This window comes from Epinephelus moara, chromosome 8 (genome assembly GCF_006386435.1).
Source record: "Epinephelus moara isolate mb chromosome 8, YSFRI_EMoa_1.0, whole genome shotgun sequence".
Taxonomy (NCBI): domain Eukaryota; kingdom Metazoa; phylum Chordata; class Actinopteri; order Perciformes; family Serranidae; genus Epinephelus; species Epinephelus moara.
The window spans coordinates 20,705,777-20,733,355 of NC_065513.1; the positions used below are offsets into that span (position 1 = coordinate 20,705,777).

Below are 27,579 nucleotides of genomic sequence, written 5' to 3' on the forward strand. Positions count from 1 at the left end.
GACTGTTTTAATGACGTGATGAATGCACACATGAACAGCAGGTGGAGAAACATGGAGAATGAGGTGTCACATAAAGCAGAGACTAGTTATTGTTGGAAGACTTTTATTTCAAAGTTTAGTTATAAAAATGTCGTTCCAGGCTTCTCTGTAGGAAGAACGATGCTTTTTAAAATGCTGAGTTGACTTTTGTGCCATGATTACATCAGCACACCAGGATGTAATCAAGCATCCGCTTTATACCCATTACAAGCAGTTCTGAATGAACATGAGAGAACTGTTGAAATTAAAATAACTGGGAAAAAAATATTAAAGCAACAAATTCATTTCTGCTTATTTTGCCTGTGAGCCCAGACGACAAACCTCAGTTCCCTGAGTTAGTAACAAAGAATATCCCAATGGAGGTGATCGCTACAAAACAAACAAAAAAAAAAACCCTTAAAAGAAATACTTCACCCCCTAAATGACTATTTGCATATCCATTACTCAACCTGTGTTACGTTGAATTCATAAAGAAAACTTTGTCTTACATGCCCCCACAGTAAACAAAGAATCCAAAAAAAAATTAATGATGAATTGAAGTTAAAGGGTTGCAGTGTTTGACAACAACAAAACTATATCAATACATCTGTTTACAAACTCGTACACAACCTGTGCAGTATATTCCTAGTCTCATTTACCCAGTTGTATGCTCAGGACTTCCCAAACAGACAGCTCTTTCTGACAAAAGTAAAACGTATTTATGCTTTCTTCAAAGCCAGACTCCATTGACAAAAACAGTGATTAAACCTCGCTGAACGTGGGTGCTGCTGCTCTACCACTGCCTCAAACAGTTTGTGATACTCGAAATTTCCACCTGACACTGACGTCGTAATCACCATGATTGGCGTAATGAGATAAATGCCTCTGAGGAATATGCAAGAAGGCGTATCCCATAGTGAGACATCTCACTCATGCTACTCTGAGAACCGGGGTTACGCAAGTAACCTAAAGTTTTATGTCACTGAACACAGGAGCTGCTGGTCTACCACTGCCTCGATCAGTTAGTTTGTGTTATTGTGTGACTTAACTGTTTTACAGGGTTAGTTCAGATTCAACACACAAAAACACAAACACACTAACTGATGGAGGCAGTGGTAGATCAGTAGCTCCTGTGTTCGTTGAGGTAAAATTACTGTTTTTGTCAATGGAGTCTGGTTCTGAAAGGAGCATATTTAAGTTTTACTTGGGCTCCCCATTGAAAAGCGCTGTCTGTTTGGGAAGTACTGAACATACAATGGGATAAATGAATCTTGCATTATACTGCACGGGTTGTGTGAGGGTTTGTAAACAGATGTTCTGATGTTTCAGATAAAGTTTTCTTCACAAATTCAATGTAACACAGGTGAGTAATTGATATAGAAATGGTCATTTTGGGGGGGGGGGGGGGAGGGGGGGTGAAGTCCTCCTTCAAACTTCTATGGGATTTTTCTAAAGGGGTGCTATCTACTTCTTAGGAAATACATGAATCTATTGTGCAAGCACTAGTGTTAGATCAAAGTATGATTTGGATTTCATTTGTGCAATCTACTACAGTAGCAAGGCAACCAATACAAAGATGTTTTAATCCTAGAAATTGTCATTTATTTTGAATTAAAGCTGTGCATGTGTTAGTGAGTCTGTTAAAGCTGCATTCAGGGTTCTGCTGCAGTTTGTTTTAGCAGATTTAAGCTTTGTTTGCTGATGCATCTAGATTGAAAACTCTCTGTTAAGGGGCTTATTTTTAACTCCCGTTAAAGTAAATTAATAGCATGCAGATCTAAGGCCTGTATGTGAGCATACAACCAAAGCTGTTAAAACTTAGAAAAATTCAGTTCAAATTGTATATTCTTATTTAGTTACAGTGCATTCAGGATTATAGGTATATACAATGTTATTTGTACAAAAAAATGCCAATGCCCATCCCTGGCTTCTTATAAACAAAGTGTACAGGTAGATACATCTTGCAGCAGCACAGAGGCTGAATCCAATATTGCTTTGTTTGTGACGCTTTGTCACGTTAAAGTGTCTCTCGTGAACAGAAGCAAGTTTCAGTGTCGTCCTCGGGTAGGTGTGTCTCCAACAGCCACAGTCCTGTCCCCAGTGTGTGTGTGTCTATCAGTGTGTGTCCAGACCAGGATAGCTGCTCAGTGTCTCAGCACCATAAGTGTCCATATTGAGGTGTCCAGTGGACTTTGGGTCTGTCCATCAGATGGGAAGTCATTGAGAGCCTTTGTCAATCAACCAAGAAATATCTCCAGTCCTGTGAACCACAAAAAAAAACTGCTATATGAGACACAGACACAAACACGTGTACATGATTATCCAGTCGATTGCTCCCTACACATGGTCCATATGAGTGAAATGGAAAGTAGAAAAGGCTCATATTTGTCCGTACTTGCCAAGCCGTGCTAACATCCTTCACATTTTGAGTTTGCATTATTAGAAATAAAAGACACAGGAGACATGAGGAACACTACAGTTAAATAAGACAGAAACAGAGACACAACAGGCAGAACTGTACGCAGTAACAATAAAGTAATACAAGTACAGCAACATGATATCAGTGTGGTCACACTTTATGTCACAGGTCCTGTTTGCTAATAATACAGAAATTTAATAATGAAGAATTATAAAGCTGCAGACGTGAAGTGTTTCTGGGGAGGACTAGGGAAAATTAATTACTTATTTTTTTTTCCTAGTGCAACCTTGAGTCTTCCAGTCAATGCAGAGTCAGCTGAACAAGAAATTAATTTTCACACAAACTTTATTTTAATCCTCCCTCCCAATTTATCAGCATCATATTAACAAGTAATAGTTTACAACACACTAAAACATACTATAATAGTTGTGAGCCAATATAAAGACATTTTTAAGTTTTTATTAACGCATTGGTTAACAAACACATTAATAAACACTTAATGAAACAGTTTACCCTGAAGTCAAAAATACGTATTTCCCCTCTTACCTGTAGTGCTGTTCATCATTCTAGATTGTGTTAGTGTGAGTTGTGAAGTGTTGAAGATATTGGCCACAGAGATGTCTGCCTTCTCTTAAATATAATAGAACTAGATGGCACTGCTCAAAGCGCCAAAAAATACATTGTTAAACTCAACAGCAATTTCTCTTTCCAGAAATCATGACCTGGTTACTCAAGACAATCCACACACCTTGCTGTGAGCAGTTCCACGTAGGAACTATTTTCTTTCTACCAAACTACACCCTCCAAACCTATCAATGTACAGAAGGAGGCATGTCTACTTATGTATGAGAGGGTCATGTTCGTGACAGCTCAAGATGTATGTCCTCCTTGGCTGAGCTGTAACCATAGACTATAAAAATAATGGACGTAGCCTCCGTGACGTCACCCATTGGTTTGTGGACTGCTGTTTTGCAGCCTTGAGTTGGGCATTTTGGCCATCGCTATCTTAGATTTCTGGAGCCAGACATACAAATATATGCAAATTTTTGGATGAGAGGGCTCTAACATTAGCTAGCTCAGTGGTGCTAAGTGAGCCATTCAGATGCATGCTTCCTTCTGTGTAGTGATACTGTTGGCTGGTGTAGTTCAGTAGAAAGAAAATAGTTCCTACATGAAACTGTACAAAACAAAATGTAAGGATTATCTTGAGTGACCAGGTCATGATTTCTGGAAAGAGACATTGCTGTTGAGTTTAACAATGTATTTTTTGTTCCTTTGAGCACCACAAGCTAAGTGCCATCTAGGTCCATTATATCAGACAGAAGACAGACATCTCTACGGCTGATATAACTAGCACTCGGCAACTCACGCCAAAACAATTTAGATTGATAAATAGAGGACAAATATGTATTTTTGATTTTTGGGTGATCTGTGCCTTTAAAATGTTTTTAAGATCTGTGTATGACAACATTTTAGTGTGTTATAAAGAATTTATTATGTGTTTATATATGCTTATAAATACTTGATGAGGTGGTTAATGTAAATTGTTACCAGCAATTCCTCTATATATTAATAACTGACTTTAAGCTCAACTATGTAACTATATAATTCCCTGGTTCTTTCATAAAAATGCAAATACATTTACATTTATTGTACCTAAAATACAGTTTCAGAACTTTGCTTATTCTATTGTGTACTATTTTACCAGTAATTAATACTACATGACAAAGATTTTTTCCCCCAGCAAATATCCACAGGAATCATTATAAAATTACACAACATGTAAAATGAAGCGTCACTGTATTAATTAAGCAAAATAACAAGTGGTGTTATTTTTCTGTAGCACTCTGACCCGCAGCTTCAATAAGCCATAGTCTTATAATACTTTCCATGTGATTAAAGTCACAAGCTCCACAACTGTTTACTGTCAGAGTGATAACTTGTGTCATGTTTTTCTTCACAGTAAAACCTGAGAAACCTAAAGAACATAACAGCTATTGTAACCAGGACCCGATTTAAGACTTGGAAGGAGACTTACTCCACATCTCGTTTCTTAATCGTCTTTCCGGACCCTAAGACCTCTGCCACTCGGGATACAATGGGATCATAGTTCATGCTGGCAACAGCAACCACCTCCTCACTCCTATAGATGGACCAGAGGAGGAAACAATTAGAAAATAGACGAGGAGTCACAATTGAAGACTTAAATAAGCTCATAAACACAAATTAAGACCAAATATTCGCCATCATTTTTGTTTATTTAAGACTGTTATTAAAATAAAACGTACCTGGTGTAAAACGCCACAAACCTCAGTTCATCCAGATCTCCTTGTATAATGACATCATCAAATCCATCACCATAACCTTCACAAAAATATATGTATATTTATCAACAGCAAAAAGAGAAACAGTCAAATTCAGCCTGTCAATTTTATGTCTTTATTATTATTTTATCTTTACAGCTAGATGGCAGTGTGGTAACTACACTTGATGCAACTGTGTGTCAGCCTCTGATCTTCCTCTTACAGCATGTCCGCCTTATAATAACACTGTTGAAATTAGAGATAGATATCTACCTGCATAGCGTATGGTCTTCCCAAACATTGCTGACCAGAAGTAAGGCACAGTTTTGATCTCAGTGGCTCTGCCCATCATGCTGAGAGCTGCCACCCTTCCTGTCAGTAAGGCAGAAAACAACAATGACACGCTGGTCTTTAAGCAAGTAAATCATCATCACAGTGAAGCAGAGATGCAGTCATGGTGACACACTCACCGTGTACATGAGCCATTTGCCAGTGAGGGATGTTCACCTTCTTGTTGTTGCGTGGTGGGAAAGGAAACACCACCACATCTCCTCCAGCAAAGACCCCGTCAGCATTTGTCTGCATCATCTGGGACAAAGTTTAGAGGAGTAAATTTGGGACAAAACAGTTTCACTCAGGCTGCAGGCTTTTGCAAAAATACCTTATTGACAGTGATGAAGCCCTTAGAGTCCATGTGGATGCCGCTCTGTTTCAGGAAGCCTGTTGCAGGAACACTTCCTGAGGCACATATGAGAAAACAGGTTAAATATGTATCTACTATAAATTATTAAAAGAGAGTCTCATTATCTTGCTCTGATTCAAGTGACAGTTCACCCCAAAATAAAAAGTCTGTATTGTTCCCCACACATGAAGTGCTGTTTAACTATCTAAATTGTTTAGGTATAAGTTGCAGAAATCATGACCTACTTAGTCAAGATAATCCACAGTTTCATGTAGGAACTATTTTCTTTCTACCAAATTACACCTGCCAACTGTATCAGCTCGCAGAAGGAAGCATGCATCTACTCATGGACGACAGGCTCATGTTTTTTTGACAGTGGAAGATGTAAACATTAAGGCCCTGATCACACAGAAAGCATTTTAGCAGCTGGGGGCAGCTTTTTGTAATTGCTTTTAGTGAAAATGAAACTTTTTGCTCACGTTTTTTCTGTTGTGATGCACCTAATATTTCTGCGCTCTAGGTGCCTCAGGTTTTTGCCAGAGCTCTGAATTCCTTGAGTTAAAAAACTTCAACTCAGAGCGGTAAAGCGCTTCACGTCATCTCTTTTCTCGTCATTTTTTTTCCCATTGTCCAATCAGACAATGTGAGAGGCGGGCCTTCTGTTGTGGTCACAACAACAAGTTTACAGTTGGTAAACAATGGAGGAGAAACTGGTGGTAGCGGTTGCTGGATACCCAGAGCTTTACGGCCGATGATAGACAACAGGTTGTGAAACTGCCCCGAGTCATCCTAAAATATGCCTGGAGATGGCAATCATGGAGGCGAAGCTCCTGGTACAACTGGTGGTACTCCCCGTGGTCAACCATTTTTTTAGGGTCTCATGTATCCACACAGATTGTCATTTCCCTTTGCCCAACAAACTATTTGCTGACAGCCTCTCACCAGAGCTACAGCAAGTACCCTCTGCTTAGACATTTTAGGAACTAGATACTGATTACTGTGGTAAAAAATAAAAAATTAAAATCACATTGATTACATGGGAAGGTGAGTGTAAGGACGTGGTGGGTTGGTTGCCTGGCAACAATAAAAAGATGTAGCAAGTTTTTTTTTAACCATTGGCATTCAAATAAAAAAGAAAAAGGCAGTGCGGTATGCTTTTTCAACCTGCAACGCTTTCTGTGAGATGGGGGCCTAATGACTTGATGTGATGATGTTACTGTAGCTAGCTCAGTGGAACTGCGCAGTGATATGGTCTGAGGGTGCAGTTCAGTAGAAAGAAAATTGTTCCTACATGAAACTGCTCACAACAAGGTCTGTGGATAATCTTTAGTAACACAGTCATGCTTTCTGTTAAGAGACATTGCTGTTGAATTTTTCAAATGTATTATTTGGTGGTTTGAGCACCACTAACCGAGTGCTATCTAGCTCCATTATATCAGAGAGAAGGCAGAGATCTCTACCGCCGATATCTCCAACACTCTGAAACTCACACCAAAACAATCTAGACCGATGAATAGCACTACAGCTAAGAGAAAAAATATATATTTTTGATTTTGGGGTGAACTGCACCTCTAAAGGTCACTGCAGTTAACGAGGACAGATTCGAAGGAAGGTGCATTTTGCATCATCTTTGACATCACCTGCTCCGATGACACACACGTCTGCCCGCAGGACTTTCCCACTCTTCAGTACCACCTCTTTCAGCTGTGTAAACAGGGAAAACAAAAAGTCCAGGACATGTCATAAATGTGCACAATGTTACAGTCTTGACATTTCTATTCAGGAGGTTACTCCCACAAACCTTTTTCCTGACTATCTCTGACTTTGAGTGACTGGGTCATACATACAGTAAACAATTTTCTGCCAAAGTTAGAGCTGCTAATTCTTAATTCTATTATTTGTAATAGGGAATGATTTCAAACACAGCCTTGGAGAACTGAAGAGTCTGAATTAAAATCTATAAATAATAATTTTTTTGCACTCACTCCAGATGAAGCAAACCTGTTGACTGTTAAACTGTTACTACTAGACACCATCTGTGTATTACAATTATCCTGTACAACCATCAATCATCACCATACAGTATCTATATAAGTGAAAGCTGCATTAAGTGTATTTAGATTTTATATCATTTTATTTTTATTTTATGTACTTTAGTCATATCTATTTCCTTATTCATCACCCATTCACTTTTTCTCCTTTTATACTTGCTTGTGACTCTTTAGCTGCCGTAACATATAAATATGTCTTATCTTGTCTTACATTCAATATCCCTCTTATCTTAAGTTTAGTCGCTCTTTTCCTCAATTATTTATTTAAAAAAAGTCTCATGTTTTATTTACACTGATTCTATACTGAAGTATAATTCACATATTTGTACATACTTCTTATATTTCTGTTTAATTTCTATATATTGTTTTATATATTATAGCACAATGCACATGCAGTATTTTTACATAGTTCTTATTTTTCAGTTTTTTGTATTTTGCTTATATTTTTTCTGTGCTTATAAGAGCAACTGTAACAATCCCATTACATTTGGGTATCAATTAAGTATTTCTGAGTCTGATCAATGTTTTAGAAAAACACTTTTACACCACATTTTCAGAGGCTTTAAAGTTGGCACACACCAAAGAGCTTTTTATTTTAGTTAATCGTCTCTTGTCTCTGCCCCACTCATCTTCATCATGGATTAAACAAGAGAGGGGTGTTCTGCTGAGCATCATGTCATGCTGTTTCTCTCACTTTCTGGATACCTGTCCATGATGGCCAATCATCTCTGACACCTCGTTCAGCATGTAGAACTTCACCCTGTTTACCTCGAACAGCTGCAGAACACAAAACACACCACAGTCATCGTCACCATGTGGAAACAGCAAGAGTTGAATTTGCATGAGAAGATTTAAGCTGTCTCTCTTGTGGTTACTGTGGTATTGACCAGAAAAATGTGATTTGCATTTTAACTAAAGGGATTTTCCCCCTGTCCTCTAGAGAGTAATGATGGCTGTGTCCCTACCTTCATCATGGCTTTCCCTACTTTCTCCCCGAGAGCTGTTTTAAAGGGGACTGACTCGATCCCGATGACAGACACTGAGTGAGCCTTGTCTGTTAGAGCTGCAGCCACCTCCATACCTGCCAACACAACAAATGAACAGCATACAGTTAATATACAGTATGTAGTACTTAATGCAAAAATAAAATAGAAAAAAGAGAGAGAAACCTGAATTAATGAATCATATGTTATGGCTTTCAAAGTCACCAGAGCTTTTATTTATCAAAGTGAATTCTGAATGTAAGTGAAAGTAAGTACACTATTTGCAAAAGTTAAAGTTCCCCTTGAGACATGTTTTAAAGTATGGAAAAATATTCTACGATGACTCTGAGAGGGGGCTGGAAGCAGATCTACTGTTTCTCCCTCACTGAGAAATTGTGGATCTGGCCTCTGCACCACTCACCACCACCGCTTGCTGCTTAGACGAAGTGTGCAGATAGGTTTGACTATGGGAGACTGGCGCAGGGTTGACCAGTGAAAGTGCTAATCAAAATGGCTAACGCAAGTGTTAGAGATTCAGCCGTATGTTTGAGCTTCAGTCAGACCCAGACTCAGATGAGGACTCTGTTGAACACCAAAGAATGGTTAAGTGTATTTAGCATCTTGTTGATGTTGTTTGTCAACTTGTTAGCTTGTAAGTGGCAGTGGCTGACACAGCATTAGTGGTTGTGAAACATACAATATTATCTGCAACAGTGTTAAAATGTGTTCTCATTGGTCTTTAGTTTACACCTAAGACCTGCATATTCTACCATGTTTGCTGGTAAAACGTTCACTATGCTAATGCAAACTCTCTGTACTGACAAGTCCACTCTGAGCGGGAGGATTTTAGGCTTCTTTGCTGGTGTCCAAAAGTCTGTGACAAAGTCTGTGCCCTTGTCGATATTAGTTTCCCACATCAAACAGTGACTGGCTTTCAGATTAGTGATGAATCCAGTCCAGTTTGCCTTGAGTACGTTTGATTCTCAGATTTTAGGGAAATGCACAGACATCATCTCGTTCAGAAGAGGCATGTGAAAACACCTCTCCAATGGCAAACTTTGCACAGATGTAAGTCACAATAATCAAATTCAGACAATTTAGGAAACATAAACATAATAAAACCCATTTTTGAAGGAAAGGGGACTAAAAGAATGAAAGCTTTTTATCTAATTTGAAATTAAATTAAATTTATGAGAGCTATTAAATTAAACTTAAAAGAGCTACAGAGGAAGTAGATCCTAGATAGCTGCAGTAAAGAAGAATTTTTTTGTTTCCATTTCAGCCAGTTTCAGTTTATTGAGACCCAATCTGTATATTCATATATCATACTGAACTGTACACTAGACTGCCGTTAATTCCACATGCTAATTGCCACTGAAAATGTTGGGTGTAAATGTGAATTATATATTGGTCCAGGTTTTTTTTAACACTAAGTAAAATGCAAGGAAGCAATGTAGCTGATGTTGGGTGAAACCTTTTCTCTGATTGGCTGTTTTGATTGGCGGGTAATACATGTGATTAATCATGTGATCACTTAAGAGATGTTCTCAGAAGTTACTTGTGTACTTTGTTGGAGGTTGGATCACTTGATAAATGTGTGTTATTTCTAATACTCAGAGAAGAGCTTTATTACCTTTAAGTTGCCTCTTTTCTGAAGTGTAAATTTGTAGGTTTGATAAACACAAGCGCTGATCTCATGGTGATACTTTATTAAATTAGTTTCTGGTGATTTTTCCCTTCATTTTTCACCCATCTTAATCAGCACAAATAAGAAAAATGTGCCTTTTTCTCACCAACGAATGATGTTCCCACAATCACAGCGTTCTTGTTGTTGGCTAGCCTCGCTATGCTGTTGGCATCCTCGGGCGTCCTGAGGTGAAACACGTTCCTGACGTCCTTGCCTTTGTAGATCATTGGTTTGGGTCTTTCAAGCAGGAAGTGGAAGCAATCAGATGTCAGTTTATTCATCAATTTATAATCTCAGCTGCTTCATTATCATATGAAATAAAAGTTGTTTCCTGACTTGCTTCCTGTAGCAATAAAGAGTTTCCTGTACTCCATCCTCAAGCCGTCTTCAAACGTCACAGATCGTGTTTTCACATCCACCGCCACAGCCTATGAGCACACACAGAAGGGTCATACAGGTTCATGTGTTGGATTTTTGTGGAAACTGCCAAACTGCCAATTAGATCTAGATCTAATTGATTCATTCATTGATCTGTGGTCACCAGCTCTCACCTCTTTCTCTGTGAGCAGCTCGATGTCATGATCCTGTAGGAACTCCATGGAGCGCAGTCTCAGCTGCTCTGCTGTGCTGTCTAAGGACTAAGGGTCAGCAAGTTAGTGCTGAGTACACCAATAAATAATTCAATTAAATTACACAAAAATCCCTGAATCAAAAAGCAAACTTTCCAAAAGGTGGACAACTGTATGCAGCCAATTAATACTAATTCATTTCAAGCTTTTCCTGGCGATGGAAAGTCACATAATTTTTGAGTCAGTTATGTCTGTTTACTTTTTGCACTTTTTCTTTGTTGCTGTGAATTTGTAGCTGTTCCCCAAAGAGCTCCTGCTTCAGCACCTCTGCAGTCTGTTACATAACTTTCTTGGCAAAGTTCAGTTCTCTCTCAGTTTATGTGTTCAGGGACTGTGTACAAACCTTACTCAGTTTTGGCCTGTCATATGGAGGATGTCTGTCCATGGTGCACATGACGATGCGGTCGGTGAAGCCCTCTTGCCTCAGTGTCTCTGCACACACCAAACCTGCTGGACCTGTGGATACATTCACCATATAAGAGGAAAATAAAGGGGGATGCTGCCAACAAGAGTCAGATGTAACTTGTTATTCGAGGGGCAGAAACACACTGACCTGAGCCAATGATGAGAACATGGCTAAAGCCCGTGCTGGAGTTAATGACTGCTGAGCATCGGGCCATCGGCTTTGACCTTTTCTGTGACTGAAGAGCCTGGAGATGTTTTTTAAAAGAGGCATTTCAGATCAATGAGGTGCTCGTTTATGTTCCTGCATAAATTCTTCACATTCTTTCTCTTGTTACCTGCTTGTTTGCACGAATGATCACCTTGTCCTTTTCAACTCTGACCTGAAGCAAACAGACATGAGCGATGTGTACACTTTTTGATGGTGCTTAGAGACATGATAAGGCAGGGAATGTGTTAAGAGACGGCACCAGCGGGGAAGGTCACCTGGAAGGTAGGCAGGCTGTCCAGCCCAGGGAAATCCTCCAGGTCTCCTGTTGCAATGTTGAAGCACGCACCGTGCCACGGACAGCGCACGTGTCCTTTTGACAACACACCTGGAAGAACACAAAATGTCAAGTATATGACAACATATTTTATTACAAATGTTAAAATCATAACACACATTACTCACCTTTGACCAGCGGTGCTCCGTAGTGTGGACACTTGTGGGCCATGGCGGAGAACTCCCCATGTTCTTTGATCAACAAAGCTCTGCCACTTCCCAAGTCCACCTCTCGCATCCTGTCACACACACAAAAACAAATATGTGTGTGTGCATTCATAACTGTTTAATGATTAAATCCTTCCAACTTCCAAGGAAACATACCAAGGCCATCCTGACAGTTGAAAAACAACCTGGGCGAAAGGTTTTACAGAGCAAGGACGCATTACGACTACAACAGTTACGGGTACAGTTTACCTACATCTATCTAAGCAATGCTCTGGTAGCCACAATGAGCCAAATACAGTAAAGGAGCAGTTCACACAAAAACATTGACTAATTCCAGTTCTGGAGGAGATGTCATATGTGGAGAGGTTGAGAAAATGACATTTACCAACTCCAGTATACAGGAGACACAGAGGAGGATCTATATTTAGAATACTTTCACTGCTTTCCCTGCCATTAGACAGCCTTCGTCAGTAAGGAACTGAAGCTGTTATCTCAAAGCCACCAGACTCCACTGACAAAAACTGCATTTCAACTTTGCAGAACACTGCTGGTCTACTGCTGCATTGATCTATTAGTGTTTAAGGTAAAGCAGAGAAAATATTCCAAATATAGCATGCACTCACACTTATATTGATTTTTTTAGGTGGTTAAAATATGTTTTGCTGCAGCAGCTGTGCACAGCAGTACATTGCTCAGCTATGGTGGTGAAAGATGCTAGCAAATCAACACAGTACATAAACAAGCACAGCAGAAACATCAGATAGGTTGGCCCATCGTGTTTAGTATATATCTTCAAATGTCAACTAAGCAACTAAACAACTAAGGGAGACAAGTTTTTGATTTTTCATCTCTCCATAATTAAAATCAGTTACCCTGTGTCTACCCGAAATGTCTGCTGTAAGCCTGATGTGATGGTGATCTGGTTAAAATTTGATATTACAATTGAGCCTGTCATCCACTTTTGGAAAAATTGATATGATTTAAGAATAATACTCCTTAAAATTATTCCCACTGAAGTGTTTCTTTGAAAAAATAAAGAAAAAACTTTGCACTTTGAGCAGTAAAGGCATGGGACAAGCTTCCAGAGGATGTAGTGAGGGCTCCTTTAGTTAGATCTTTCAAAAATAGACAGATAAATTAACAGATAAATGTTGGTCAACATGGGATAACTTGTATTTTTTAAAGCTGTTTCGTGATTATTATGTCAGGGGTGTCAAACATACGGTCCGTGGGCCAGAACCAGCCCGCAAAATTATATTATCATTATAGCACATAACGGCTTATTTACCTCCACATACAGTGCATGTCATGAGTGTGTTTGTGTACTGAGCAAAAAAAGTTGTGTTTTTCATTTTCTTACTGTCCATTTTCCAGATCTTTAACATGACAGACGGAGGCCTCCACATAGTCCCGTGGTTTGTGGTAGAGTGGCAGCGGGGTGGAGTCGTCATCAGAGCCGTGTCCCAGAGCCCCGTTCGGTCTGCAGTCAGCAAAGGGACTCGCTTTGCCATTAGGTGACAGCCTGTCCACCTCTTTTTCTTTTTCCAGGAGAGAGAGTTCCACTTTAACTTCAACTGCACAACACAGACACGTCTCACTTAGAAAATGACTGAAGATGCATGACTGAACATGAGCAGAGCAATCACAGTGACTGCAGTAAAATGATGCTGTTAGACAGTTATTTAAGTCATATTGGCAGATTAATCATGCCACCAATAAGCAGTGGACTGTGCTATTATTCCTGTATGCCTGTCCACTGTTATTTTATTACTACCCTTCAGCATTTCTTTGGAAGAGTAATTTGACTTTCAGCAAGGAGAGACGTCTACAGCTTTGGGACAAATTGAATCTGACATCTCAACAAGTGAAACAAATGAAAGCAGGAAGCTGGTGAAGGGAGACGTGTGTGAGGGCGACCCTGACTTCTTTTTCTTTTCCTTTCTACTCTTAGTGGGTAGCATTATTACAGTTATCAAGATGCAATATAAATCCAGATTTTCTAATTACTACTAAATTACAACACAATTTGTCTTCTAAACAGCCGGAAATGAGTCATGCACAAGAATGGTCTCATGCAGAGCAGAGCCAACCACACTAAAAAACTGTTGCTATTAATATCAGATCTACCAGTGGTATGGTGTGGAAAGTCCACAAAAAAATGAGACAGGTAACAATTTGCCACTAAATTTAAAGTGGAAACAGACAGACAAGTTGTTACTAGTGGTGTTACTGTTGGCACTGCTGTCACAAAGACAACCGGTGTAGAAGTTGAACAGGCCTCTGTTTCTACAGTTATTACGGTTGTTCCACCCTCCACTATTTCCACTACTGGGGATAGTAACTGCAGAGAATAATCTTTGGTAAGAGGGGATGGCTACTGATAACTACCAAGGAAAATAAAAGTGCTATCCTCTTCTGTGGCAGACAGAGTAGGACAGTGAAAACAAGGCTTATAGTGAAACAGAGAAAATACCAATGGTCTCATTATTTTATATTTTGCAATGAACATTTACATCACAATAAAAAGTCAAAATTATACTTTGCTTATTTTTAACCAACTTTGTATTGTAACAGTGTGGGAAGTATTTTTAAATGAATTGTGATAAACTTCCCTCCATCTAACCAGCGCCCAGATCTCCCTGCTCATCTCTCAGCTCAAATCTGTGTCATCTGGCGGACTACCACCAGCTCTAGGGCCCTTACTTGAACAACAGATTGTACTTTTACACATTCTCGTATGCCTGCCACAGCAGACAGAAAGAGTAAAGAAGAGGATAAACAGAGAGACCCACCCCTCTCCCTCTCTCTCAAACTCAGAACAAACTACAATCAAACTGTAAAACTAAGCTGTGTTGATAAAATATGAACAAGACTCTGTGGCTGTTTTGCCTACCATAAAACTTCAATTAGTAGCCCGGCTTTTATTTGCTTAAATCACTGAACTCAATGGGCCTATATTTGGGACGGGTGCCATATGGGACAGGTCTTTAATTCCTTTCACACAAAACTGTTGCTCAGCAAAGATCAGGAAATACAGTCAAATCTTTTAATTAAACATATTTACAACTTGCATTAATTTTTATGAAAACCCCTTTTGATTCTTTTGATCTGAGAACTCTTATGGACTGATGGAATATAAATAACTTACAGGGTAATCGAGGAATGGACACATCATTTGAGGGAAGCCAACAATCTGCTTTATTACATCTGAATTGGCAACCAGACCAGGCATCTAATTAAGACATATGTTTATTTGTCAAAATGTGTAGCCACATTAGGCTAGTAAAAGGGACTGGGTGCTTAACTGGGACTCGGCTATTAATTTAACTTTTATGGTATTTCAGAGAGCTTACTTTTTAACTGTAAAACTAGATTGTTTGTTACCAGCCGGCTACCATATTGTTTCCTGTGTCAAAACAGACAAACTCTATTTAAGTGTGTGGCGCAGTGCATTCTGGTAGTTGTAGGTTTTCTGTCTCCGGCGCAAAAATGAATGCCACAGCACTTTATTCCCTGTTTTCTCTGTAGCAACAATTTCAAAAGTATTTGCAACTTTCTATCATAAAAACAGCAAAGTTTTATGAAAAGACCATCTCTCCAGCAGTAAAATGCTTCTTCAAAGCTAAAAAAACAACTCTATTTCCACCCTAAAACAAATTACACGTTACTCATTCACCTCTCACTCTGTCTATATGTACACTTAACTTAATAAGGGTTAAAATATATGATTGTGACAGGATAACAATGCTTTAAATAGTGAGCTTTCCATGGAGGAAATGGACATAAACACAAACAGGCACACACAAAATACTGCAGTGTTTTGTTTTTGCTGCTTTAAGAAAAGACACTATAACAGAGTGGAGTAAATTAATCAGGAGACATTAACTTTTCTTTCAGGACATCAGATGCGCTGCTGCTGGATTTATATTACTGAACATTAAGAAGCGGTTGTGTAACTCCTTTTTCACTGCAGCAGGCTTTATCTGTTCGGCTGGAAAAATGTGCTGATCATCCGGTTCTTACACAGTAATCTGGCTGGAATTTTCTCCTGCTGAGCAAGTCTTAATTAAAATCAATGGAAAATCATAATAGTGAGCAGCAGAAAGAGAAAGCTTTCCACAGCTGAAGAGAATCTTTAGATGCTGCTGTAATATCTGCTGCTAAATGGGACATCACCACACTGATGCTTCATTTGATCAGTGCTATAAAGTTATCTGGTGTGGAGTGTGTACCTAAATATTTTCTGTATTGCTTTTATTTTGATCTTTTTAGTGTTTTGAACTTCTTTTAGTCGTGAGTGAGCAGAAGGTGTTTAGATCCTTATTTTTTCACAGTGTTGGTAACCTTTCTGTATTTCTTCACATTTTGATGCAAATGAGGACAGCGGTGAGCCATGTTTACAAGCTCTCCCTCCCTCACACATCCTGTCATGGTGCCAATTTACTCCCACTCACACTTAAAGGTATAACTCTATATTTACTGCGTTCAAGTGACCTTATCCTTTGTACCTTTATACACCTGTAGATACAGGTGTCAGAATAGGCTACTTTTATATTTTTTTCTGGAAAATAAAAATATTACCTATTATTAGTCTAATTTTATCAATCTAATTATTTGATTTTAACCTTCAAGTAGCTTCAGCCCTGGACTCTGGACTCTTTTGCTGTAGACATTTGAGGAACATTTTCAGCTGGATAGTTAGTTCCATAGAAATCAAATGAGAGTAGATTGGACATTCCCATTCAAATCAGCGTGGTCAGGATGGTCATTTTTATGTGTATTGCTGCCACTGCATTCGTTGTAGGGGGCTAACCTCCATATAAACTTCCTTATTAACAAAACAACTTGCAGGAAGTCGCAAACTCACTGAGGTGAGGTTTTACAGTAAAGATCGAATGAGCAGTGAAGTAGTGCGTTCTCAAATAAACAATCCATTACTTTAAAAATATTACCATAACAGATATTTCCCTGTTCCTTTTGATGCCATTAATTATATGTTTGTTGAGCCATTGTGTAACATTACTGTAGCTGCCTCTGAAGAACAAGTGAGAGCCGCTGCTCAGTGGACAGCTGAGAGGCAGAACAAGACCACGGGGATAAACAGCATGCAGATCAGCATATTTTTACATCTGACTCAGTGCATTAGGGGTTTACTTCGCCCAAACCAGCGCTGATGATTGTTGGAACAGTGAACTAACTAGATGGCTAACAAGAATGACTAAGATGGAGAATGAGGTAATGGTGTGCTCGAGGACTGTTTTTATCATATGAAATTCAAGAAAAAACACAGGTGCTCTTGAAGAAAAGGGTCAGCGCATGGGGAGAAACTTTAGACACTCATGCGTATAGCAGGAACAAATGCACTTGAATGAAGTTAAAAAGCCTTTATTCAAAAAACACGGCTGCTTCCATTAAAACACCAACCGGTTGCTGTCTTCATCAGGGTGCAAAAGGTGGACAGGAGTCAAGCAAACATTTTATAAACTTGGCAGGGGGTGTCACCCAATCCTGACTGATAAGTGAATGCAGGTGGGTGACAGCAACAGATCACAATGAGAAGCCATTTTAAAGGTGACACGCATCCACAAGTATTCAGAAAAAAATGACCTCTAAATAAGAAGGCTTTGGTGAGTTTTATTTTATTTCTGTCGAGTTGAAATGAAGCGTGTTTTATGATCAGTTAACAAGGCAATTAAGCTAACATTAGTCTTAGTTTCGTGGTTTGGTGTACAGGTGTATTTTTCTGTTTATTAAGTAAAATGGGTGTAAGAATAGGCCAAAACGGAGTTCTCAAACAACAGACTTTAGGGCCCCACTGACATGTGTTGTCACCATAACAACTAACAACAATTGCTGTTTTGATTCTGTAGCCTACAGGTCAAATGACTACAGCAAGCAGCTCATTGTCCTCTCTATTTATTCTATTTCTATTATTGGTTCATTAACAAGCTTAACCAGTACTGAGCAGAGAATCTCTCTCCTCAGATACCTGTAGATGGTAACATGCATCATGACAACTGCTTTAGTTTGATACTCTAATGGCGAGGACACTCACACTAAACATATGTCACAGCTGAACCTTATGAGACTTAAAATATACCATAACACAGAGGTTAGACTTCATTAGCCACTAACTTGGATACCATTAAATTATCAGTGATCAGAGTCATAAAGCACTGAGCTGCTGTGCCATGTCCTCTTTCACCCAAGTAATGATAAGTCAGACAAAACCTAGAGAAATTATAAAACAAAAGAGATATCTTCTTTCATATATACATTCTGCTCCACTTTGGACATCTGTAACTCCCTGTAACTCTGTATTATCTGACCCTTTTGTATAGTTTTCATATGATTGGCAAAAAAAATGGTTTAACATTTGTCAGTTTGGTTTAACAACCTCTAAGAATTGACATTGAGTATTCTCTCCGAACATAAATCATAAGGTGTGATTTATGTTTTATTTTCTCATCAGTGAAGACTGTCTACGTTCTGCTGATGGCAGCTCCTTTAGAAATGATGGTATAGCATTGTTTTCTGTGAGGGTAAACCAAACAAGCTTTCACTGTCTCCTCAAAACTAACTTTGGCTGTGTACCCATTAAATAGGAAGACATAACCGTAGAGCTGTCTAAAACTTACTGTGTGAAAGATATTTTTATGTGATATTCCAGTTACATTTGATTTGTTATCGATTGTTAGTAGACAGTAAACACAGGCTAATTGATTACAGTTTGCGGAGTCAGTTTAATCATTGCATACAGTTAACCACTGTCGTCCCTCATCATTCTCACTCAGTGACACGTGATGCACTGAACAGATGATCTGATCTCAAAGCTTTTGTGTCTCCAAACACCTGAGTGGGAACTACAGTGTGCTATTATCATCTGCACGACTGCAATAAAGCATGATAGCTCATATCTAAGCCATGTTAACGCTGATATGGATAAACACACACACACACACACACACACACACACACACACACACACAGTGTCATATTTTGATATTCTGCAAATCTTTTGACCAAAGATGCCACAGAGAGCATTAAAATTCCTCCCACACAAAACACTACAGTGCAAACAAAGGAGCCTGGATATGAGATGACATGTATAACAGGATTTGGAGGCGGTAGGTAGCTTTAAAATGATTCAATCTGAACATACTGTCTCTAAATATGTCTTTTTAAAAAATAAATAATTTACTGGTCTCTCCATGGAAACAGTACATTATTCAGGCATCTAATGCTAGACTTACTGACTTTCCTGTATTAACAATAAATAATTTCATTTGGCATCATAAGCAAAATACATAAATCACTGTATTATACCAATACTTTCCTGAACCTCATTTCTAAAACTACTACATGCACCATCATGTTGTCAACCCTTTCATTAAGATACATTAATAGCCCAACTGTGTAACACTGAATTCCCAACATTCTCCATATTTCACATTAAAGCTGTAGCTGGTAACTTTTACTGAAGTCATTACTATATTCACACAGCACTAAATGAGAGAGATAATCTGTGAAAAAAAAACATATTTCTCTGCCTACTGTATTGCCTTGTAGAGCCTCTAATGACATTACGAACAACCAATCAGAGCTGAGGAGCAGCTGTCAAACATGTCACTGCTCGTGAACTGCGGTCAAACTGTCAAACTAGGCTGAGCTGATTAATTATAAATAAAGATTCTGCTTTGACTATTTCTCGTCTCAGTTTTTTCAGAAACATAAGCCAGTAGACATTGCTTGGTACTTCAGTTGACTATTTCCAACAATGCAGCCGAGGTCACAAACTTTCTAATTTTACAGCTAAACTGTACACTAAAATATGTGCTCTGCACTGCGCTCATACAGCAGGTACTATTGATAATGCTGCCATGAACACGCCCCCAAGGAGGGCACCAGACTTTGAAGCCAATTTGACATAGCGGCCAAACTGCATAACTACAACTACAAAAGACTTTTTCCCATAGACTTACATTGGGAAAAAGAAATCTGTAAATTAGTGGATACATTTTTTAAGCATCACAGTCCCCAAAAATGACCCGATTCACTATCGGGATTTGATCCATTTAGTCCAATAACGTTTCTAAGGTCTAGAAGAGCTGCACAATTGTTCCCTTTCATTCCCATTCAAGTTAGCAGGGGGCTAAAGCTAAAGTAGCTGGCAGAGGTTAGCCACTCAGTTGGCAAAGTCTCCAGTGTGCTTGCTCTATGGGCCCAATGATGAGGAAGATCCAGGTAATTTTATACCAAAGTAGGTTGAACTGTTTCAGCTTGATGTGCTACCGAACTTTTGTCTAACTCTCAGGTGCCAGGCAAAGATACTGCCCACTCTGCCACATCCACACTCATGACCCACAGTGGTGGCACAGTGTTGTTACAGAGGTGTACGTAAAGCGATTTTGCTGCCATTTCCATATCAATAAGTGGAAATATCATTGCTAATATTGTATTCATTTATCATTTTGAAAGCAGGGTAGCATCTACAGAGGTGGACAAAATAACATGAACATCTTACGATATTACACAATCCTGTTCAACAACAGCCCAAAAAATCTACCATGGACGTGTTTCAACACCTTTTTCATTTTATTTCAAACTAAACTAACCTGTCCCTGACTGAGATGGGAAACATGCTGGTTACCTGGTTTGGGTTTGGAGAAGCATCCTCCCATGGTGGGCCCAGGATTGAGGGACACCCAGGGAGAGGGAGGGAGGGGGGAGAGGGAGGGGAGGTGCGGTCAGATCCTCGGGCTGGGCTGCTTGGTCGGGAGGTAACGATAACACAGTACTGTGTGTATGAGAACCTGCAGGTCCAAGCTGGCCATCGCACACGTCAGCTCCTCCACATAATCTGCACGGAGAGAGGGGGCAACATCGTCAACAACACTCACACCAGACAGGTCTTAGTGTCTCTGGTGATATGCTGTTATCATGCAAAAGTTTTATAAGGCTTTTCTGATATACTGTCTGCTTTCTGACTGCTCTTTGGAACACTGCAATAGAGATGAACCGCTAGTGCCTACATTGGTATTTTTGCTTATTGTGATGTAATAATTCGTCAGATGCTTCATATTCCTAAAATCTGTACAAAGCCAAAAGGTTATGTAAGTCAATAAACCAGAAAAAAATGATAAATGTAATAAAATTGTTTAATACATTTTAAAAAAGACAAAAAATGGGACATTATATTTTACAAAACAGCCTAAACACACGAAAAATATTGATACAAAAGATTTCTAAATGTAGACACATTACAAAATATTTCCAAACACTCCACAAGTTATATGAATTATGTACAATATTTGGTTTCAATATATATGCACATTGTTATGAGTAGAATGCAAAAGCATTTTGATAGTTTTATCAATCATTCCTTTGACGCTACGGTACATTTTGACATGGTTTTGCACCACATGTAACGCAACTCAATGACGTCATCGTGAGCATACAACATGATTACACAGAAGACAAAAGCCTTAGCTTTCTGCTACAAAAAGAATTAATCCTCTAGCTATTATGGTTTTTATTTTAGGTTGATACAGGGTAATGCATACAATGATCTCCTGCGGCCTGCATCACTGTGCATTGTCACTGCACTGTAATGTAAGGTAAGGTAACATAAGGTATTGACATGATAACAGAAGCCTTAGCTTTCTGCTGCAAAAGAATCAATGCTCGAGCTATTCTGGTTTTTATTCTATTTTGATTTTAAATGGGTTCATGCAAAGCCGTCTGTGGGACCTCCATTTTTTAAGTTCCAATTTTAACTTTTCATTTACAATTTTGTCTTTTAAATTGACAAAACATTTGACCCCATTTCTATCCATACATTTTTATAGTCCTGGGGCTTCTGATCTGTCATAGCCACTGACTGTGTTTGTGTTAAGAGTCAGGATTAGACTGCCAGATTATTTTCTGTGTGTGTGTTTGTCTACATAACATGTTAGTGCTTGTAAAAAGGAAGCAATTGTGTTAATTAGGAACATTTCCACACACATTGTTACCTTTGTTCATGCATATTGCATGGGAAACCGTTAAATATTAACAGCACTCCGACACCTATTAACTTTCTCGTCACACTGCTCTTTAAAGGGAAGCAGGGGCCCCTTGAGTTTCAAAATCCCCCTTGTTTTGTTGCCACGTTGCCCTCACATTTCTGCCAGCTCTGGTATTTCACCCACACATACAGTAGTTAGTTACTCACAGAGCGCTGGCTACTATGAAGCTGAGAGGACCCGGGATGGCAGGTGTATGGCTCAACATGGTGCAATCCATCACCAAATTATCCTTTTGAGGTACAACCAAAAGGACTGCTTGATATTCTGAGCACATCTTAATGTCCTTGAACTTCAGAAAAAAAAGTGTGCAGCGTTGAATGGAGCGCTGCTTAGAGAACGTTCCTGAGAACAAATGAGAAATGGAAAGATCTCTGACTGGACAAAACTCTGCAGCTGAGATTGAGTTGTTGTGTCTAAACCATGTGTTTGTTTATAGTGGGTGAGAGTAGCTTTGCACAGTCACTCACGCTGTACTTAAGTTTACTTCTTGCCACTTTTGTACTTCTCCTCCACCAAATTTTAAAGGAAAATATTGATTATTACACAACTACATTTATTTGCCAGCTTTAGTTACTTGACTTTGCAAATGAATACACTTTCACCACAATATCAAAAATGCCACTTGTGACATCACAGTGGTCTATGTTTTTTTTTTTTTCTTCTCTCTTGTCGTCAGTCATCTCATCTCTCATCTCATGACCCCTCACACCCCCTTACTTCAATTTATCAAGAATTTTCTCCATTTTTGGGTTCTTTTTTCACCATGAAGGCTTGTGAGAAAAACATGGGGTGAGTAATCGATATGCAAATGGTCATTTGGGGGATGAAATATTCTTTTTCCATTTTGAATCCAGGTCTTTTAGTTTTGGTGCAGTATTTTCCATTGTTTTGTTTGTACTTTTACACAAGTAAGGATCTTATCTCTAGAGACATAAGTCACTGAACAAGTTGTTGATGGAAGAAATGTAAAGTCAACAAATAACTCAAAGCTAATGATGATACTGGGCTCTGATCATGTCAGATCTGGCATCTCCCAGAAGAGTCTTTTTGGTCTGTACTCTAGATATACATCCAAATATCATTGCCAAGCACTGATATTTTCCTGAGTACAAAGCCTTTGATGTTGTGTGTTTCACGAAAGACAGAGAGCACCATATCTAATCACTTCCCAAAGAGAGAAGTCTTCAGTCTCACATGTTGCCACTTTAATAATTTGTCACCACTGAAAATTTGATGAATGACAAATTGGATCGCAAAGAGCTGCCATCCTGGAGTTCCAGCAAGCACCAAGATATTTTGTGCAAAACTAAAGTAGGTTAAGCAGATTTGGTCCTCACAACATATGACGCAGATCTCGCTCTCTCACTGTTGGGCCCGTCCCCAAGCAGTGCTAATAATCCTGCCTGCAAACAAGCTGTCAGTTCCACTCACTTTCCTACAAATGTAATACCTGTTACTGGAATGTTGGAAAGGAGAATTAGCAAAACGCAGTTCTTGGTTGGTGGTGAAGAGGTCAGTCTATAAACTGACTGTGACTCACAAACGCAGGCATGTGGAGCACCAAAGTCACATCCGCCACTCAAAACTGGACTCAGCCTTCAGAAAAAAGCTCGCAGCTGAACTTCGCTGGGGTATACAGCAAATATCCCATATTCCTCCCACCAGTGTGTGGTCAGGACCGCCTAGACCAAGACTAGGTCATGACCGCGACCAAAGTGTATCGAGACCGAGACATGAAGAAGGCCAAGGAAGGGTGAGGTCGAGTCAAGACCAAGACCAGACCAGTGTGAGTCCCACACTACATGACACACTTATGATAAAATGTAGAACAAGATCCACATTCCCATAAAACACACACAGAAAACAAATGAAGATTCCTCTTCATTTTCCTCTGTATCGCCATACTGTATATATGTACATGTAAGTGTACCATGAGCAATGGCTTGATGAAAAAGGCATTGCAGAGGTGAATTCTATGTAAGTGGGTAAACAAAAACAAATGCACAAAGGAGCTGAAATCAACTTAATCATCTTTATTCAACGTTTCGTTTTTGCACAGGCAATTGATATCCTGTGATATCCCCACAGTTGGGATCTTGACTGGTCTTAAAAGAAATTCCCAAGTCCTCTATGTCTGAGAACAAGACAAGCTTGAGTAAAAATGCGGTCGACTCCGAGATAAAATCAAGACCTTCAAAAAGTGGTCTTGAGGCAAGTCTCAAGAAAAAGACCGAGCTCAACCACCACAACACTGCCAACCAGTGACAAACCTGATCCACCAATATACACTTGACTTGCAGCAGAACTTGAATAAAAGAAGAGCTGCTGGTCCTGTGGCTCATTCACCTTCAGCCATCTAAACTGGTGGACTTGCTGGGCAGGTATGTTAGGCTGTAGTTAACGATTAGGGCTCTCTGATCCTCAGCTGATAAAGGACAACAATTGACCTGCACTCTTAATATTTGACCACACCTCTTTGCCTCACTCACAGTTTGCACGTTTTCCTGGTTTGTGAAATACAAAGATAAGCCCGAGGAATCATCCCCTGATTGACCCTTAGTGGTTATCTATTCTGTTTACCACCAGCTTAAAGGAATACTTCACCCACAAAATTGATCATGTCATGTTTCTTTGAATTCCTGAGGAAAACTTTTTTTCTCACATGCCCTCACTGAAATCAGAGAATATATTGATTGATTGATTGATTGATTGATTGGTTGGTTGATTGATTGATTGATTGATTGGTTGGTTGATTGATTGATTGATTAATTGATTGGGGACCACATTTAACAACAGAAAAATATGGAAACATCAGTTTACAAACTCTCACAGAACACGTGCAGTATAATCAAAGTCTCATTTATCCTGTCTTATACTCAGCATTTCCTAAACACATGCATTTTCGCAAAAAACCCTCAGCATTTGAGTCTGGCTTTGAAGAGAGCAAAGATAAGTTACTCTTTCAGTTAAATAGTAAGGTTTCAAGTTCTTTAAATTTCAAGGTAACACGACTAATGGCTGACTGACATGACTGATTGATTGGCAAACAATCATTTTGTGGGTCAAGTATTCCTTTAAGGAAGCATTCAGTGTAGGGGATAAGTGGGTTGTCACTCTTTGAAATGCCATTAGGATATTATTTCTGCACTTCTTATTTTGCTTGTTCACAACTGAATGGGACACAGTTGTTCCAGTACACATTTTTGAAGTTAGATTTGTGCACCCTCATCGCCCTTGTCACTAGCATGTCCCCCCCAAAATGCCAAGGAGCTTTTGATTAATTTCTATTTACTCCATCGCCTACGTGTCTTAACTATAAAAGAATAAAGAGTGGATTACAGATAACCACAATCCCCATTAAGAAGCTCTAGTACATGGCACAATCACACATTGTGAGGAAGTTCATTTACACCATTCTTGACTGAGTTTCTACAAATGTTTGTAGTGTTCGTGATATTGCCATGTTACAGGCAAGATCATGAGAACCGACAACAGCTTCTGAACGTTCTTAACAGCATCTAAAGTGTGTGTATAAAAACTGAAAAGGATCGAAAATGATTTCTTAAGTCTGACCCTTGTTTAAACAGGCTACAGAGGTCATATAGTTAAGCCTTTAATGGAATTCAAAAACAAACCTTTAGTGTCTAGCACTGTATAACACATAGATGCCACGTGGCTTCAGAAAACAAAGATTATACCGTCATTCAGCATTGTTGTTGCTCTCAAAGGAGTTCACTAAGGAGAAAAAAATTGCATTACTTTATCCAGTTTTTCTTCAAAAAGTTGAACTAAACTTTACATATTCTTTGGTAAAGCTCGAGCTGGTTAAGAATGGCACCACTGACGTCCATCAGGTAATTTTGTTGCTGCTTTGAGTGATAACCTCTCCATGATGTCATGGAAAACTAGAAATGTGGTTTACAGAGGGGTGTACACCCCCACAGAGGAGCTGTGCTTTCCTTATAACAATTCTGCTATTGACCAGTTTCTCAGCATGCGCACACACAAACAAAAACACGCATGTCAAGTCAATAGAAACAAATCGAATGTGAGATGATGTGTGATGTTTCATTTTCTCCCAGTTATCTAAAGAGTCACTGATGTGCCAACTATAAAAACTAAAAACTAACTAAAAATGTAACAAGCCCTGTAGATGGTTTTATTTTAAATGTGTGTAACAAAACTCATCCATGAATTAAATTGTTCTGGTAGTGTGATTTCAGTGTCATGTAGTGTACTATGGTACATGGTTCTCAAGGGAAGATCTGGAATAACTTCCATACAAGTAGCCTACTGTACACAGGCAAAATAACTCTGACTATACAGGGAGCATCACATAAATACATCATATTGGGAACTTATAAAAACAGAGCCACATTTCTGTACTGTAAAAAAAAAAATTAAAGCTTACCAGTGTGCATGGAGCAGGTGCACTGAGATCCTGTCAAACTCCCTGGTGCTCAGCTTCCCCTGCAGAGCACGGTAGCATATTAGCACGAGTCTCCAAAAAATCCTGTCCCTCTCCGGGATTGGCTCTGTCCACTGGAGTATTCCCAGTCAATGCGTCCCTCCGTACCCTCCTCCACTCTTCTGCCTCTCGATGCAGCAGAGGCTCTAGTGAGTGTGTGAGTGTGTGTGTATGTGTGTGTGCGTGTGTGTGTGTGTGTGTGTGTGTGTGTGTGTGCGTGCTCTGCCCCTCACAGAGCGCCCCTCCAGCAGCAGATTGAACAGACCAGTCGTGGGAGTTGCTCTCTTCTCCTGGCCGAGCCTGCAAATGCAGTACGGAGGACCTTTGCCAGTTTCTCAGCTGTATGCAGTATTGATGGAGTTGCTGAGGGGATGCTAACACAGCATGAATTCTCACCGTTCCTTGCTCTCGTCCTCCTCTCGCCCCTCCTCTCTCTTTCCCAAACACATACACACACTCACACACACACGCTCGCCCTCTCCTGCTTGCTTTTCTGTTCAGACCCTTTCAGCCTCGCCTTCAGATGTCAAAGACCTGACTTGCCAGTTAAGCCTGATCAAAGACTTGCTGCCCTCCCCACTGCACTGCCTGGTCTGACAGCCCACTTATTACACTGCAAGCTTACTGTGCATGCATTGTGCTGCATGCTGCAGGAGTATCAGCTATTGTTAAAACTTACCAGAGTGACATTTATTGTGTTCATACTGCCCACCAGGAGAGATAAAAAACTACTCTTCAGACTGCTGTATGCTATAAAACACTATAGCAGCTCTTACAGTGTGTGTGTGTGCGGCACTTGTTTCAGTGTGTAGCAGCAGAGGGAGAAAGAGTTAAAGTGCAGTTGGTGCAGTAAATCCCAGTTTTAGTCAGGGAGGGGGGGTAGGGTGGAGCAGGATTAAAAAGGTATACTGAGTCTTATAGAAATGAGCTCCTAACATATTTCCATTCCTTATGCTTTCACTGTAGGAGAAACTGTGCCTCCCTTTCAAATAACGGCTGTGACAAGGTCATTCACCTGATAATCTCAGATTCATTTCTCATTTTTCATGGACACGAGATAATGATTCGGATGCAGCATTAACAACCCTCATATTGTTTCCTAATGTGTTCAAATGAAAGGAAAAACAATAATAAAACAACTGAGATTTTTAAGATGAA

General features: G+C 39.4%; 1 protein-coding gene across 2 annotated transcripts; it reads right to left on the bottom strand.

Moving 5' to 3' along the window:
- Positions 1–128: 128 nt before the first annotated feature.
- Positions 129–26,885, bottom strand: LOC126394305 (apoptosis-inducing factor 3). Of its 2 annotated transcripts, none has more exons than XM_050051039.1 (20): positions 26,365–26,885; positions 20,537–20,746; positions 13,247–13,424; positions 11,848–11,957; positions 11,661–11,770; positions 11,513–11,557; positions 11,326–11,422; positions 11,116–11,228; positions 10,695–10,781; positions 10,480–10,571; positions 10,250–10,380; positions 8,439–8,554; positions 8,179–8,250; positions 7,063–7,126; positions 5,402–5,478; positions 5,211–5,328; positions 5,014–5,112; positions 4,726–4,801; positions 4,476–4,580; positions 129–2,278 (listed from the first exon to the last, which is right to left on the bottom strand). In XM_050051039.1, exons 2-20 carry the CDS (start codon positions 20,565–20,567, stop codon positions 2,236–2,238), a joined length of 1,764 nt encoding a protein of 587 aa, XP_049906996.1. In that variant the 5' UTR covers positions 20,568–20,746; positions 26,365–26,885; the 3' UTR covers positions 129–2,235. The 2 variants fall into 2 exon arrangements, with proteins under 2 accessions (XP_049906996.1, XP_049906995.1); XM_050051038.1 differs by having other exon boundaries at positions 13,247–13,460.
- Between the last annotated feature and the right edge of the window lie 694 nt (positions 26,886–27,579).

Coding starts and splice junctions, on each gene's coding strand:
- LOC126394305 (XM_050051038.1), bottom strand. CDS start 20,567: ATGGGAGGATGCTTCTCCAAACCCAAACCAG. Junction 10,782..11,115: donor ACAGGCCAAAACTGAGTAAG/GTTTGTACACAG, acceptor GCTGACCCTTAG/TCCTTAGACAGCACAGCAGA. Junction 5,113..5,210: donor GCAAATGGCTCATGTACACG/GTGAGTGTGTCA, acceptor CCTTACTGACAG/GAAGGGTGGCAGCTCTCAGC.